At 40.5% G+C, this 16,832-nt stretch overlaps 1 protein-coding gene across 2 annotated transcripts in view; it reads right to left on the bottom strand.

Moving 5' to 3' along the window:
* The window catches only part of VOPP1 (VOPP1 WW domain binding protein), a 194,692-nt gene that overhangs the window by 14,570 nt on the left and 163,290 nt on the right, over positions 1-16,832 (bottom strand). The window contains exons 1-2 of one of the 2 annotated variants that reach the window (XM_016424558.2): positions 14,734-14,886; positions 14,401-14,537 (exon numbers count right to left, since the gene is read on the bottom strand). In XM_016424558.2, the coding sequence (XP_016280044.1) occupies positions 14,401-14,537; positions 14,734-14,780 (184 nt within the window). In that variant the 5' untranslated portion in view covers positions 14,781-14,886. Of the gene's footprint in view, positions 1-14,400; positions 14,538-14,733; positions 14,887-16,832 lie in introns of those variants that run through there. The other variant, XM_007500381.3, reaches the window with a different exon arrangement.

Raw genomic sequence — 16,832 nt, 5'->3', positions numbered from 1 at the left:
GGAACACAGAGACAGAGGAGAGACAGACAGAGACAAAGGAGGGAAAGAGAGACAGAAAGGGGGGAGAGAGATAGAGAGGAGGAGAAAAGAGAGACAGACAGAGGAGAAGGGGGAAAGAAAGAAACAAAGATAGAGACAGAGGAGGAAGAGAGACAGAGAGGAGAGGAGGGGAGGGGAGGAGAGACAGAAATAGAGACAGAGACAGAAGAAGGGAGAGAGACAGAAAGGGGGGAAAGAGACAGAAAGGGGGGAGAGAGAGACAGAGACAGACAGACACACAAGCAGAGAAGGAGAGAGAAAGAGAGAGACAGAGGAGGGAAAGAGACAGAGACAGAGACAGAGAGACAGAGGAGGGAAAGAGGGAGAGAGAGGGAGAGGGAGGGAGGGAGGGAGAGAGAGAGAGAGAGAGAGAGAGAGAGAGAGAGAGAGAGAGAGAGAGAGAGAGAGAGAGAGAGAGAGAGAGAGAGGAGGGAGGAAGGGAGAGGGTGGGAGGAAGGAGAGAGAGAAAAAGAGAGAGAGAGAGAGAGAGAAAGAGAGAGAGTGAGAGAGAGTTAGTGAGTGAGAGAGAGTGCTTTTGCCAGCTTTAAATGAGAACCCTTAATGTATTTTTAGCCTGGTAACCAATTTTCATGGGCCTGGAATTCAATATTACATGATAAATCCCCAGACCTGAGGGGCACTGCTTCATTTCTTCCAAAATCAGGAATCCCAATCTCTGACTCTCACTATTGCTTTTTATTTCTCTCTCCTCTTTCTGGAGCTCTGGCAGATTTTGCTTACAATTCTCCACAACCAAAGAAATTGGAGGACGATATGCACATTGAGTTCATAGGTGATTACTAGAATTCCCAGCTGTCCCAGCACGCAAAGGAGAGAGATGATCCTTTCAAATAAAAACTCTTCCTTCCCATCTGGGTGAGCTTGGGTAAGCCATTTAATTGCTCGGAGCCTCAGTTCCTTCATCTATAAAATAAAATGGGTTTGAACAAAGGACCCCCTAATAGTCATTCTAGGGGCAGCTAGGTGGCCAGTGAATAGAATACCAGGCTTGGAGTCAGGAAGACTCATCTTCCTGAGTTCAAATCTGACCTCAGTCTCTTACTAGTTATGAGATCCTGGAGAAGTCGATTAACTCTATATGCCTGATTCCTTCATTTGTAAAAATGAGCTAGAGAAGGAAGTGGCAAACCAGTATTTTTGCCAAGAAAACCCCAAATGGGGTCATGAAAAGTTGGACACAATTGAAACAACCGAATATCCCCTCTAGTTTTATTACGATGCTTCTATATGATTCCTTGACAATCTCCGCTAGAACAATTTCACGAATGTGGAACTCACTACCTCTTCTCTAATTGCTAGGAACCTTTTCCTGGCCTTTGCTACTTCCATCTTGTTCTGGTTTTTTGGATTATTAGCCAAAAGATGGTCTCTTCTACAAGTCAACCAACCCTTCAAGCACATGTGCACTTCCTTACATGAGAAACTAGATTTCTAGATTATTGGAACTAGAACGGGCTTCTCAAATACGCCTCACCTTTCAGAAATGAGGATAAGTCAAAGTGCTTTATCCAGCATCCTATGGAAACTGGCAGGGAATAGAGGTAACATTTGACATCAGGTTTTCTTTCCCCAAAGTCACATTTTTTCCCTAGACTACATAAGTGAGGCTAGAGAAGAATTTTCAGGACAGCAAGGGTGGTGCAATGGATAAAGTGTGGAGTTTGGAATCAGGAAGACCTGAGTTCAGATCCAGTCTCAGTACTCACCAGCTGGGTGATGCTGAGCAAATCATCTAACCCTGTTTGCCTCACTTCCCTCATTTGTAAAAAGAAGGAAATGGTAAACCAGCCCAGGATCTTTGCCAAGAGAATTCCAAATGGGGTCACAAAGAATCAGACATGACTGAAATGACTGTGCAGTGGAACAATTTTCAGTTCATGTATGACTTGGAATAGAGAAAGAGCTGAGCTGGTGAACTATCAGATGAGGGAACCTGCTATAGTATCACCAAATCAACCTTGTTTTATAACTCAAAGCAACAAGACTGTTTCCATGAGGCATGTGAGATGATATCTCATCACTCTGGAGTTGTACCCCTTAGTACCATCAGGGGAAACCACAATCATTTAATGACATCTTGACTTTCCCTGCGAACATCTCTCTTTTTCTCTCTGTAAAATAAGAATGATTGCAGCTGAAGAATGTTAACAGATTTAATTAACTCATGATTACAATCTATATACCTTTCCAAAAGGAACTACATTGTAAAGGAAAGACCAGACCTGAACAAAAGGAACTACATTAATGAAATGATCAATCTCTTAAACTACTGAGGGAGAAGGGAACCATAGGAGAAGAGGAGGGACATCATCTCCGTTTTTAATACTTTTTGAAGATTGTCATGTGGCCGGGGTGGGGGGGGTAGACTTATCCATCATGGTTCCAGAGGCAGAAATAGGACCAAAGGCTAAGAGTTGCAAGGAAACAGATTCTAGATTTTAGTTCAACATAAGAAAAAATTTGCCTGATATTTAGATATCCTAAAATGGAATAGGCACGAATTTGACATCTCTGAAGGTTGGAGACTGGAGGATCACTTAAGGATTATAGAAATTCATGTATTAGAGCAGGTAGATGACTTGGTGGATAGAGAGCCAGGCCTGAAGACCAGAGGTTCTGGGCTCAAACACTTCCTAAGATGGAAGATAAAGGAGGAAGGAAGGAAGGAAGGAAGGAAGGAAGGAAGGAAGGAAGGAAGGAAGGAAGGAAGGAAGGAAGGAAGGAAGGAAGGAAGGAAGGAAGGAAGGAAGGAAGGAAGGAAGGAAGGAAGGAAGGAAGGAGGGAAGGAAGGAAGGAAGTAAAGGGAGGGAGGGAAGGCAAGAAGGAGGGAAGGAAGGAAGGATGAAGAAAGAAAAATCCATGTATTGTTGGGGGTTGAGAGTGGAGGGCAATAGATTAGATGACCTTTAAGATTCCTTCCAACTTTGAAGTTCTAGAAATATTCAATGTCTGGGATTAAATAATGAGGTTTTAAAATATTTTCTGTTGGAAGTGTTAGTTTTGCAAACTGCATTTCTTGCTTTTGAAAGGCATTATGGTGTGGTGGATTGAGAATGAGACTTAGGAACCAGAAAGTCCTGGGTTCAAGTTCTATTTCTGACATTTACCAGCTGTATTATCCTAGGCAAACTGATCTATACTTCACTTTCTTCATGTATAAAACGAGGGGGTTGGACTTGATGGCCTCTATGATACCTCTAACTCTTTTTCAAAAAGGGCTAGTGATACTCAGACACAGATGTTTAAATTCTTGGCGACATAAAGACAGACTGATAACATCATTATTACTGAGCTGGGAAAGTCTGGATATTCATGCTTTATGTAAATGGGTAATTACATATGAGAGGCACTAGTAATTAAACTAAAAAAAAAGACACCCCACTTAATTTAGCTTCCCTTTATTGGTCAGCTTCATTAACAGACACTTAAAGATTCATCAAAATAATTTCACCCGCTGAATGCTTAGTGACACACAATCTTTCTGAATTGGGCCTAATAAGCAGCACAATGATACCAAAGAAGGCCCATGATGTTGTACAGCAGTAAGTACTTCTGGAAGGCCACACAGGGAAGGTCCATCTGAGAACTGGCCTTCCTTGCCAGGCTCCTGACTTTTTTTCGCATCTTCATGAAACTCTGCTTTAAGAGGACTTGAGAATCTTGGGAGGGACTTGTGAAAACCAGAATGGGCCAAGGGAGAGAAACCAATCTCTGCCAGAGGAGGCCTGATATAAATAGAGGCTAATGAGGGCAGTTGAACAGCACAATACTGAATAAGTTATAAGGAAGATCCGAGTTCAAATTCTGCTTTGGATATTTCCTAGCTAAGTGACCTTGCATAACTTATTTAACCTCACTCAGACTCAGTTCACCTATATGTAAAATGGGTCTAATGACAGCACCTACCTCACAGGAGTGTTATAAGGACCAAACAAGATAACATACATGCAGAGCTTTGCAAACCTTCAAGTAGTATATAAATACTAGCCTTTATTATTTCCAGAAAAATTTTTTTCTTTCTCCTTCCTTCTTACCCCTCCTGTGCCTCTCCACTAAATGCCTTCCTAAACATTCTGATGATGTCAAGGCCCCTAAGAATTTTGGAAGCAAGAATCTAGAATAATCCCCCTGCGTGTGAACAAGGGAATACAGAGGTCAAATGAGGGGAAGACCCAGGAGGAGGTCTGAATTTTACCCATAACCTATTCGTAAGGAATGAGCACGTTAGGTGGCTCAGTGGATAGAATGCCAAGCCTGGAGTCGGGAAGATTCATCTTTCTGAGTTCAAATCTGACCTCAGACACTTAACTAGCTGAGCAAGTCCCTAAACCTCAATTTCTTTATCTGTAAAATGAATTAGAGAAGGAAATGGTAACCCACTGCAGTATCTTTGCCAAGAAAACCCCAAAATGGGGTCACAAAGAGACAGACTTGACTAAAACAACCGAGTCACAATAAAAATCCCTAAGGAAGATGTCCGTAAACAGATGCCAGTGCTACTGAGCCGGCAGAGTCTGTAAAGCTAGAAGAGACTTTATTTGTCACCCGACTCAAGCTCCGAATTTAAAAGGTCAGACACTAAGACCTGGAGAGACTCACTGATTTGCCCGAGGTTACCAAGGAAGTGACAGTGAGGCTAAGGATGGCACTAGCTCCCATTTTTGTAGCACTTAAAGATTTGTGAACAGAGTCAAGCTTTGAACCCCAGGTCCTCTGAAAATAAACCAATGCTTTATCCACTACTTGAAGAAAATGTCTTCTCGATGGACTCTCTGCTTAATGAAGCCTTTTTTCCATGGGTTCCGTTATAAAGATAATTTTTTAAGAGGATTCCAACGAGTAGAAAGGCAGAAGAAAAACATATGATTGATCCCATGGTTCGACGGGGCTATGGTTGGGGCTTTGACGCTAAAAGATCGCTCTACTGCAAATAGGAATTACATGGAAATGGGTTTTGAACGAGGTTACACGTATAACCCAGTGGAACTGCTTGTTGGCTCCTGGAGTGGGGAGGGAAGAACATGAATCATGTAACCATGGAAAAATATTTGAAATAAATTTAAAAAAAAAAAGGATCCCAACATAAATCAGGAGGGGAAACTACTCAGTTGCATCCCAAGTCCTTTACTCTATTGGTAACCAAGTAAACATCACCCAGGAAATCATCGTGTTGGCCAACACAAGCCAACCAAACTACGTCAGTGGGCCATGTATCAGTCTTCTGCTCCTCAGGCATTTGATCGTTTCGTGGGTACAGAGCAGACTGACTATGAATATCTGTAAGTGGCCAATGTGTTGACTCATCTGTTGACTTTGATCACCTCTAAAAGTATTTCCATTGTCAAATATAATTTTTCTTGCCTTCCAATGGACATTTCAGGATGGTTTGTCATTGAGCTTTGAAATCTTAAATAAATCCATACTAGAGAAGAAATCAAAGTAGTGTGAGGTGGAGGTAGGGCAAGAGATAGCAGTTGGATTCGAATAATAAATGCTCGGACTTTGAGAATACGTTCAGGTTGGCAAAGTACCTACAGCAACCCTGCAAGGCAGAGAGCATAAGTGTCATTCTGCCCGTTTTACAGACAGGGGTCAGAGAAGCACGGTCACTTGTCCGTTGTCACACAGCTGACTCCAGTGCCTTTCCCTTTATGGCTTATTACTGGCTCCAGGAAGATGGAAACCTCTGGGGCAATAGATGGGATGATGAAACTCTCTCTGAGTAGAAGCCAAAATAGAAACCTGCTCTCTTAGGAAATAATTAGTTATTTAATCTATGGATACTCTGGCTTGGTAACCATGATGAACTCACTTATTTCATACCTATTAAGCCTTCTACAAGTGCTTTACACATAGTAGGTTTTCAGTGAATATTTGTGGATTAAACTTATGCTACCTGTATATTGGAAAACAAAATCGCCAGTGTAGTAACTCTTACTAGGAGACCAAAAGACCTGTACTTTTTTCCTAGGTGGCCAAGTACAAACTAATATGCCCTTAGAGGCTAGAGTAGAACATCAGAGAAGGACATGACTTCCCTTCATTGCATATGGCATTTCAAGCCTGGAGAGCTCCCTAAAGGGACAGGGACTGACTGGTGTATGCTTGAGAAGCAGACCGACTAGGTTCCTTCTTGGGATTTTGTAGGGTGTTTTCACTTGGCTTTATTTTTCATGGAGTCTTCGCTCTACTGCTATGGAAGGGCCCCAACAGCCCCTGAGCTAAATATAAGGTAGAAAGAGAATTTTCTTGCTGTATCCTAGAAGGATTGGTTCAGGCACTGAATTTTGCACCTCTTTGGGGGAGCTGATGACTGAGGGTCAAAAGGGCCTTGGACTGGCTTAAAAGATCTTCTGCAAATCCAAGTTCTCTTCTCCACGTTAAGGAGAGAAAGTTATATCAAACTAAAAGGAAACTAAGGCTTGATAGTCTGAGGGATTCAAGCTCTTTCCCTGAGAAGGAGATCTGGACTGGGGATGGGGATGGGCAGGGTGGGAATCATCGGATGGCCTAACTGGTGCAAATGTTCCAGAACAGAGCTCTTGTTCATTTTCAAAACTCATCTCTACTAAGGATCCCAGATTCATGACTTTACAGTTTGTTTTAGGCATTGAAAGTCTCCAAATGAATATTTATAATCCGCAAATATACAATCTGTAAAAACATCTGCAAACTCCCTGGGTTTATTTATTTAAAATATGTGTATGAGCCCCCTTGGGCAAAGATTGCTTTATGCTTTGATCTAGTTAGTACCTTGGACACTTTCCTTGTTTAAAGGAAATACATGATATTAACTTCAGTGGAAAATGATCTAGTGGAAAACAAATAGCCTGACTTTAAAAAAAAGAAAGAAAAAAGCAAGACCATTTCCACTTTATAAAAAACTCCTTTACATTTCCATTACAAGCTTTTGTAAGAAGACATTCATCACCTCTTTCCCTAGACAAATGGATCAAAGAGTTTTGGCATTAAAAAAATCCTGGAGAAATGATTAGCGCCTCATTAATATACATCAGGCCCTTCAACTTATGCATTCACTGATTCAAGAAAACTGCAAATTCTTCCTTCCCTAAACTTGCAAATAGGATGCAGTGTCAACAGATCCAGTCTCCCTCCTGGCATAAGAAACATGTAAACTGCTAAATTTTTATTATTTAGAGAGTTGGAAGCAGTCAGAGAACTTGTTTTGTCTGATACAGAGGAGAAAATTGAGAGCCACGGTAGGTCCATGACTTGTCCAAGGTCATAAAGGAATTTAGTGTCAGAGCGTGACCTTATCCAGGCATGTTGTCTGCTCCTAGTCTGGTTACTTGGGTTTCCTCAACTGCAAAATGAAGATAAGAGCAGGACCTACTCCCAGCAAAATGCTTTATGCCTTAAAGGCACTCAGCTGATCTTTCTTGAATCCTTCATATGGACACACATAACATAACCGAAGAACTCCTTAGAATCAATGGTACCATTTTATTTTCACATTTCCTCTTTCTACTAAATTCCACCAAAGAAATCAAGTCACTAAAAAGTTAGTGAAAACTCATTTTGTTTCAGGAGATGTGAGATTTAGCAACTATCACAGAAAAATGCCTCACTTCTAAATACTTTACCAGTTTGTGTTGGGGACAGTGGGAAATGAACAAGATACTCTAGTCAGTAAAAAGGATGGATACGAATATGTAAGGATTTTTTTTTTCATCAAAAAAGAAAATAGGGATAGCCGGGTATCTGAGTGGATAGAGAGCCTGAAGTCCTGGGTTCAAATTTGGTCTCAGACACTTTTTATCTGTGTGATTCTAGGCAAGTCACTTAACCCCCTTTGCCTAGCCCTTACTGCTTTTCTGCCTTGGAACCCATACTTAGTATCAATTCTGAGACAAGAGGTAAGACTTTGTTAAAAAGAGAGAGAGAAAATGACAGGTCAGAAGTGTATTTGGTTGATCCAGTTATTCCACTGGATCTCACTGGTTGCCCAGATATTATATCTTTCAGTGAAAGATACCAAGGATCTGGTCCATATTTCCCAGATTAATTAATTAAATTAATTAAACTTTTTCATTCTCAATCTGGACTGGGTATAATTTTGGTGGGAGGAGATTGCCTGCAAAAAAAAGATGAATGAGAGGATTTCTGCTCTTGAACTGTCTCTTAAGGACTAAATTGGGCTAAAGTTATATGCAGTTATAGCAGCTGATCCTGGATCCTCGACCTACATCTGCATGGTGAAGGTACTCCAAGGAATCTGGACAAAATACCTGTAATTTCTGGCTTTAGGGCTTCATAGAGGGTCATTTCTGTCCCTCTCACTACCTCCACTCACAAAACAAACATTTTCTCCTTTAAGAACCTATCAAATTGCTGTAGAGCTTGGCCGTTCTATCCTACAAGCACAGTGAGAATGGCCATAGCGCTTAGCTTTGGGGAAGAATCTGAAAGAAGGGTCGGTATGCCAGGACAGTTAGTTGGCCTTCTGGATCCTTCACAACAGGCTTGCATTCAACAGCATATGGGAGAAGAGAACAGTGATTTAAACAACCAGGTTTGTTCAGGTGGGTGATCATAATAGAGGGAACAGAGAGTGTGCCAGCATGAGTTGAGTGAGAGAAGAGAACCAAGATTCTCCTGGAGAGTGGCAATGTGGCTCCAGTAGTTCAGAGACACACAATTTCTCCTCTCCATGGACATCCTTCCAGGGCAGAGGCTGTTCTCAAACTTTTTGGTGTCAGGATCCCTTTACATTCTTAAAAATTATTGAGGACTCCCTGATAAGGACTTCCTGCATCAAACAATACTTTGTAGTTCTCCTATAATACTTGTCACATCTTCTTTGTATTATGGCTAACCATGTATCTGGTTTCCTCAAGGATTTAATAATTAAGTAGAAGAAATGTGTCTTACTTCCATAATAAATTAAAATTGGATGCCAAATGTAATAATTAAAAATTTGGTTTGACAAAAATAATAATGGTTTAAAAAAGAATTGTGGTCGCCATTTATAAAAGTTAAAATTAAACTATGAGGCAGTAGATTCTTAGTAGCTTTATTTACAGCAAGGTTGAGATATTAAAGTGGGAAATATAGGAAGGAGGTAGAAAATATAACCTAGCTAAAAATATCCTAAGTCCTAATCCTAAAGCCTCCAAACCATGAACATGAATCTGAATGCGAATCTCACCAGAATCCAAAGTCTGGATCAGGAAGCCAAAATCTGAAGAGCCAAAGACTCTGAAAAACTTCCCAGAACCTTCAGCACACATGAGGCTAAGACCACCAAGAATCCCAGCAGAGCTCACACTCCCTAGGCTAAAGGCCACCAAGAAAAAGCCCAAGAACGAAGAGCTAAGAATCAAAGAATAAAGAGCCAAGCATGAAGAGAGCAAACCTCTCTCAGGCTCCAGCTTAAATACAGTTTTCTTCACCCATCATATCTCCTTGTCACATCTCAGGAATCAATCACAGTCTTTCAATTTGCCTAGCACTGGCCAGGGGAGGGCAATGCTTGTGGCATGTTAGGGCGTGAACTTTATTAGTGACTTACTAAGTGTTAAGTAAGGATACTTTAACTTCTTGATTGATTAACTTAAAATAGACAAAGTGAATAAAAATTCCCTTTCCCACTTCTCTTGCTATGCCCTTCAGTGCCTAGGACAGTGACTTGTTCATGGTCAGTGCTAAGGAAATACTTCTAAGTAATCAAAGTATCCCTAACTGGCAGGGTATTTAAGCATCTAATCCAATTTTTGTATTTTGCAGGTGGAGAAACCAGGGCCAGGAAAAGTGAATGACTTACCTAAGAATATATAGATAATTAAAAAAGAGAGCCTGAAGGGTAGGTAGGTGACTTGGTGGATAGAGAACTAGGCCTGGAGTTGGGAGGTCCTGGATTCAAATCTGGATTCAGACACTTCCTAGCTATATGACTCTGAACAAGTCACTTAACACCAATTGCCTAGCCCTTACCACTCTCTGCCTTGGAACTGACACTTAGTATAGATTCTAAACAAAAGGTTTTTGTTTAACCTAAAAAGAAATAAAAGAATGAAAAGGTAGGAGGGGCTGGATTATGAAAAGGATTTGAATGCCAAAAAGAAGAACATTTTAGATTTGATCTTGGAAGCAAGAAGCCAATGGACATTTAGACCATATCCTAATTTGCATGGATCCATTTCAAGCATGAAAACTAGACAGATATCTATTTGGAGCTCTATCACTTGGCCAAGACACACTAAAAATTCCCCTTTGAGTGATGAGTTCTTCCCCCAATTTTTATACACTTCACCAGACCTTGGGGCACCACCCTAGTTTGCACAATTTATTCACCACAGTCAACCCAGATGACACAGTTATCTTCCTGACACACTCTGAGAATCATCCAAACATGGTGCACAGATACTGGATATTCTGATTCCTTGGTAGTGGTGTTAGACAGGATCCCAGGTATAATTACAGCTTAAAATTCACAAGATGGCAGATATAGTTGGAAGGAACCAAATAGTATGACTTCCTACTTTACAGATGAGGAACTGAGGCTCCAAAAATTGGGGCAACTTTCCAGAGCTCACAGAGCTAGTAAGCATTACAACCAACCAACCAACCAAGGTCCTCTAACTCCATATTCAATACTCGTTCTTTTACACCTGGTATCTCTTCTTGTATAATGGGGAAAATGGTTGAGGCCATCACTGAATGCCCAGGTCTTGCCAAGGAATAAAGATGAGAAAGAAGAATACATGAGAATCATGCAGCAAAGGGAGCTGAGGCAGGGAAGGATGGGAAGAGTCAAAGGGAGATGAGGGACATAGATACTCCCCTTCTCTGTATATATCATCAGCACCCTCTTCCCAACTGTGACTTCAGAGTGAACGACTTCCCATTAGGAGAGGGGCTAGACCTATGGCTTCAAGGATACAGTGATTCCTAGACAAGGATAGTCCCTCTACCAATGGAAGTTGCCACCTTCTCTGTGACCTAAAATAATAGAGTTGCCTAGGGCACGGAGGGGGTAAATGATTTGTAGTATGTGTCAAAAGGGAGTTCAAATTCAGGCTTTCAGGCTAAGTCTCTGTTCACTAAGTCATGGGGCCTTTCACCAGGACAGAAGAATAATGTGAAAATGCAACCTTAAGTATATGGAATCAGTTATTCTTCAGTCTTTTCTGATTCTTTGTGACTCCATTTTGTGTTTTCTTGGCAAAGATCCTGGAATACTTTCCCATTTCTTTCTACAGCTCATTTTACGGATGAGGAATGGAGGCAAACAGATTTAAGTGACTTATCCAGTGTCTCCCAACTAGTAAATGTCAGATTTGAACTTGGGAAGAGACATCTTCCTGACTCTAGGCCCAGCACTCTATCCACTGGGCCCCCAGATAGAACCAGAGAGGTTCCCAATTCAGTTTGCATTCTCCAGTTCAGTTCAACTCTGTGGAAGGTATAAGGAATGTTGTGGAGAGGATCAATACTAAGCTAGAGGTTGAACTAGATAACTGCTGAGGTCCCTTCCAATTCTGAGTTTCTATACACCAACCAATTCCTTTGGCTATTCCTACAAAGAACCTTTTTAAAAATTTTTTTAATTTTTTAAATTAAAATGAAAAAAAATTTAAATTATGCCAGTTTTCTAGATGAGGTGTGATGAATTCAATCTCCATTCACCAAATTTAGTAATTTCTTATTATGTGCAATGCATGATGGTAGGCACTTGAGGAGATACAAAGGCAATCATGCTATGATTATTGCCCTCAAGGAGTTATTAGTCCAGTAGGTGGAGATGCAGATTCAGGAATATAATAAGCTATGAGCACAGGTAAGTGAGGCATCCCTTCCATCTGGGAAGATCAGGAAAGGTTCCAGAGAGGGTCCTTGATGTGTCCCCAAGGATGTCAACAAGAAGAGCTGAGACTAGGAAGAGGGCATTTTTAGACACAAAGAATGAGTAAAGGGGAAAGGGAATAAGCATCATTAATATAGGACCCTACTATATGAAGTAGTGCCTTACAAATATCATTTCATTTAAGTCTCAATGGCAATCCTATAGGAGAGGTGCTCTTATTGTTCCCATTTTATAGTTAAGAAAACAGAGATTAAGTGATTTTCCCCAGAGGCATCTTGCTAATAAATGTAGTAGGTAAGAGGAAGGAAGTTGGAAACTACAAGGCATGTTTGGAGAAATTTGGATACTCCTGTTTGGCTGGAGAACTAGAATAATGAATATGGATGAAAAATTAGTTTAGAACCAGCCTTCAGGATGGGACTGGGGAGGGATTTAAAATGTTAGGGTAAGGAATAAATGGCAAGGCCACTAACTCCATTTTAACCAATTATCTATCCTAATCCAGGAGAGAAATAAGAAATACTTCCTGGCAAAATCAGTTGAGGGCAGGAGCTAGGTTACCTGGAAATGTGCTTATGTAAAAGATGAATGCATGTTTATCACATGTTCGTGGTTTAGACTGGGGTAGTACTGGCTGGTAGAAATCTGTGCTTCCTAGCAATGTGAAGAGAAAACAGTTTAATAGACCCCACCCAGGAGAGATTTCCATTCGACTGGATTATGAAGAACAGACTGGATGGTGGAGACAGTTGAGGAAGGCATACTGAAAGAGGATACTGAAACAGTTGGGGCTGGATAGTGGCCTTGGGTAATGGTAGGCGATATTGGGGGGCAGGAAAATAGAAAGGAATGTATTCAGTAGGCTTCATAGAAGTGGGATTGATAGAATTATTGACTACTTGAGATGAGAAGTGAAGGTAAGAAGAGCCAAAGATTATCCCCAAGTTCTGAAGAGCTGGATGATGACACCAACATCTTATTCAAGTTCTCCAGCAGAATGGACATTCACATGGCCTAGAACATGCAATTTATCTTCCTCTTGGTGTCAACTTTTGTACAAACTTTATGTGGGATTTATTTTTTAGATGGGGGAGATGGGATCTAGATCTGTAATTCAATCAGTGTCAAGAACTCCTATTGTGGGAATTCTCTCCATCAATGTTGATCAGCAATTATTACTTGGTCCTTTTTTTTTTAATGCTTATCTTCTGTCTTAAAAGCAATACTAGAATCTGCCTTGAGCAGTGGAATGGACCTAGCAACATGAAAAGATCAATGAAGGGAGGAGAAGCTAGGTTACCTGGAAATGTGGTTATACAACATACATGTAAATAAAACTCTTATCTCTGCCTTTAGGACAGGTACTAAGTAGCTGTTCTAAGGTGGAAGAGTGGTAAGGGTCAGACAATTGGGATTAAGTGACTTGTTCAGTCACAAAGCTAGGAAATGTCTGAGGCCAGATTTGAGGCCAGATTTAAGCCCAGATCACCCTGATGCCAGGTCTGGAGTCTATCCACTGTGCTATGGAGCTGCCTCTATAACTTAGTCAACAGAGTGGCTTGGAGCATTAAGAACTATAAATGTGCCTAAATAAATGAATGAATGAATGAATGAATGAATGAATGAATGAATGAATGAATGAATGGACAACTAAATCTATGCTTGCTTATATATCCACATGGTTTCCCAACATTTCCTTTTACTTGAAGGACCCAATTGACCTATAGTTCCAGTGGGAGAATCATGTCACAGACATACCACCAGAAAGTTCCACAGACAGAGAATGTAAATGAATTGAGTTCCAATAAACATTCTCTGCATCGCATGTAAATTCACATTCACAGGTCAGTAGAGGCCATCACCCTTTGTCCTTTCTGATGACACTAGCTTCATTGCTGTTCCTTTCACAACACTCCATCTCCTGACTCTGGCTGCCTCTCCTGTCTGACCCTTCTCACCTCTTTGTCCTGCCCTCCCTGGTTTCCTTCATCAAATGCCAGCTAAAATCCTACCTTCTAAAAGAAGTCTTTCCTGATCCCAATTCCTCTGCTTATTATCCTCCATTAATCCTGCATTTGTGTAATAATTTAAAAAATTTTATTTTTACACAGTCCTTCCCATGTTTTCTCCCCATATGACACTCAGTTCCTTGAGAGCAGGGTCTGTATTTTACCTTCTTTGTAGCTTTAACAATTAGCCCAGTGTCTGGCACATAAAAGATAAATGACTTCAAGGGTAGAAGGAAGAGTAAACCATCTTTCTCACAGATTCTAAAAATGTTAAACCAAGTTTGTGTGAACTGTCAAAAACAAATCTTTCCAACGTGAAGCTTGAAATTATATTCCAACTATTACCTGCCAGGGAATTCAAAATATGAAGTTTGAATTTATTTTTGTTCTCTGTGTGTGTGTATGTTCTGCAACAACATCCTCCATTTACGAGCCCTACTGATGTCACACAAGATGAAATGTACACGCTTAAAGGGATTCTGATAGAAACAATTGTCAGCTGACCTGCTGTTGAGTTGGCGGGCTGCCTGGTGTAGGACACATTAAATGTTGGTTCTTCAACTAGTGGTGGAGGGTACATCCTCCTGCGGATGAAGAAGCCAGCTCCACAGCAGAAGAGAACGCCCATCATCAGTAGAAACCTGAAGTAAGAAGACAAAAAATAGGCGTTGGCATGGGATCTGGGTTGGAGTTGGGGGAGGCAGGTGACGCTGGAAAGGTGAGACCTAGGATGCTCCTGAAAGCTCAAGCTCGCAGTCCCTCACAAAGTCTCTTTGCTCCACCACTGAATTTTCTGGGGATACACGCATTGTCGACACAATCTATCAGAAACACTACCTTTGGAGAAGAGGGGTATAGGGGATCCAGAATCCTGGCAGACTCATAGTGTTTTATTCTTAGCGGTTGTACTGTCTTGTCCCAAGAAAACATGTAGGGCAATGCCCAGGTTCCGAGGTGTTCTTGATCCTTGGGATCTAGAGCAGGGGTTGCTAGGCAACATTATGTGATGAACTTTGCCTGGCTTGGGAATACTAAGCCAGACTTCTCTGCCCATTCATCTGGCCTCTGGACTAATGTCATCAGCCCAATTGAGAAGTTCTGACATGAGCACAAACTTAAATGGCAAGAGGATGGCAGGACTTAAAAGAAATGACTAGCGATAAATTCTCTCATCTTTTCCCTTGACCCTCAGTTTTAAGATTTAAAAGAAAACAAAACTATTATTTATATCTTTTGCCTTCATATCAGCTTCATTGCTAAATATATCCCTGCCTCTCCCCAATAACAAAAAGAGGAAGAGAGATTAAAAAAACTAGTTCAGCAAAATTAACCAAGACATCAACTGAGGTAGTTGGTAAGCCCATAGATTTTAAATAATCAAAATATGAGAGCACATTTATCATGCCATGCTTGGATTCACTATTCTCTAAAACAAATCAGTCTTGTTGCCTACCCAACTTTCCATTCTACAGTTACAAAGGTCAATGAATATAACTGCCCACATTTCTCTCTGCCTTGCCTCACCTCTTAAGGGGAAAGCTCCTTTATTGAGAAAAGTAAAGGCCCTTTTTATTTAGAAACAATGATTTTAATTGATTATCTGAAATTATAAATATGTGTTATTTAAATACATATTGATATTTAGCATTCATTGCTACAAAACACCTCAGAAATTGGGGCATGGGATCATAGTTAGAGCTGGAAAGGAAGGGTTAGATCAACTAATGCATTATTGGTGGAGTTGTGATCTGATACAACCATTATGGAGAGCAATTTGGAACTATACCCAAAGGGCTACAAAACTATGCAAGACCCTTTGATTCACTACTAGTTCTGTATTCCAAAGAGATTTTTTTAAAACTAAGGGAGAAATGGATCTATCTGTACAGAAACATTTCTTGCAGCTTTTTGTGGTAGCAAAGAATTAGACATTGAGTGGTTGTCCATCAGTTGGGGAATGGCTGAATAAATTGTGGTGTAAGATTATAATGGAATACTATTGTGCCATAAGTAATGATGAGCAGGATCACTTCAGAAAAATCTGGAAAGACTTACATGAACTGCTGCAAAATTAAGTGAATAGAACCAGAATATTATATATAGTAACAGAATATTTTTTGATGAACAACTGTGAATGGCCTATTTATTCTCAGCAATACAGTGATCCAAGACAATTCCAGAGACTCCTGATGAAAAATGCCATCTGCTTTCAGAGAAAGAACTGATGGAGTATGACTGAAGACCAAAACATAATAGGGAGTGAGGGGGAAGGAAGGAGAAAATTTGGAATTCAAAATGTAAAAAAAAAAAATCAATGTTATAAGTTGTTTTGACATGTAATTGGGGAAAATAAAGGGTTATTTTTTTTTTAAATAAAAGCTTTTCAGGGGCCACCTAGGTGGCCAGTGAATTGAGAGCCAGGGATAGAGATGAAAGGCTTGGGGCCCAAATTTGGTCACAGACACTCCCTAGCTGTGTGACCCTGGTCAAGTCACTTAACCTTCCTTGCCTAGCTCTTATCATTCTACTACCTTAGAAATAATAGGAAGGTAAAGGTTTTAAAAAATAAAAGTAAAAGATTTCTAATTCCTTAAAAATAAAAAAGAAACCATAGTCCAATCTCTCATTTTATGAATGAATAAACTGAGGCAGGGGTGAAGTGCTTTGTCTAGGGTCATGTAGGTCTTAAGTGTCTGAGATAGAATTTGAAACTAGGTCTTCCTGAGCAGTTCTTTGCCTTATCTTCTAATCCTAATAATCATCAGGAAACAAAGGATCAGAAGAAAAAAACCATAGCAGGCAGTTTCCCAGCATGGATAGAATTAAACCAATGCACCATAGTTTGGTGGGAAAAGCACAAGACTGAAGTGAAAGTCCCATGTTCCTGTCTGAACTCTGTCATTTCCTAGCTGTATAATCATGGGCAAATTATAGTA

The sequence above is a fragment of the Monodelphis domestica genome, chromosome 7 (assembly GCF_027887165.1).
Source record: "Monodelphis domestica isolate mMonDom1 chromosome 7, mMonDom1.pri, whole genome shotgun sequence".
Taxonomy (NCBI): domain Eukaryota; kingdom Metazoa; phylum Chordata; class Mammalia; order Didelphimorphia; family Didelphidae; genus Monodelphis; species Monodelphis domestica.
Note: the sequence above shows the minus strand (reverse complement) of the source record. Positions and strands in the feature narration are given on the sequence as shown.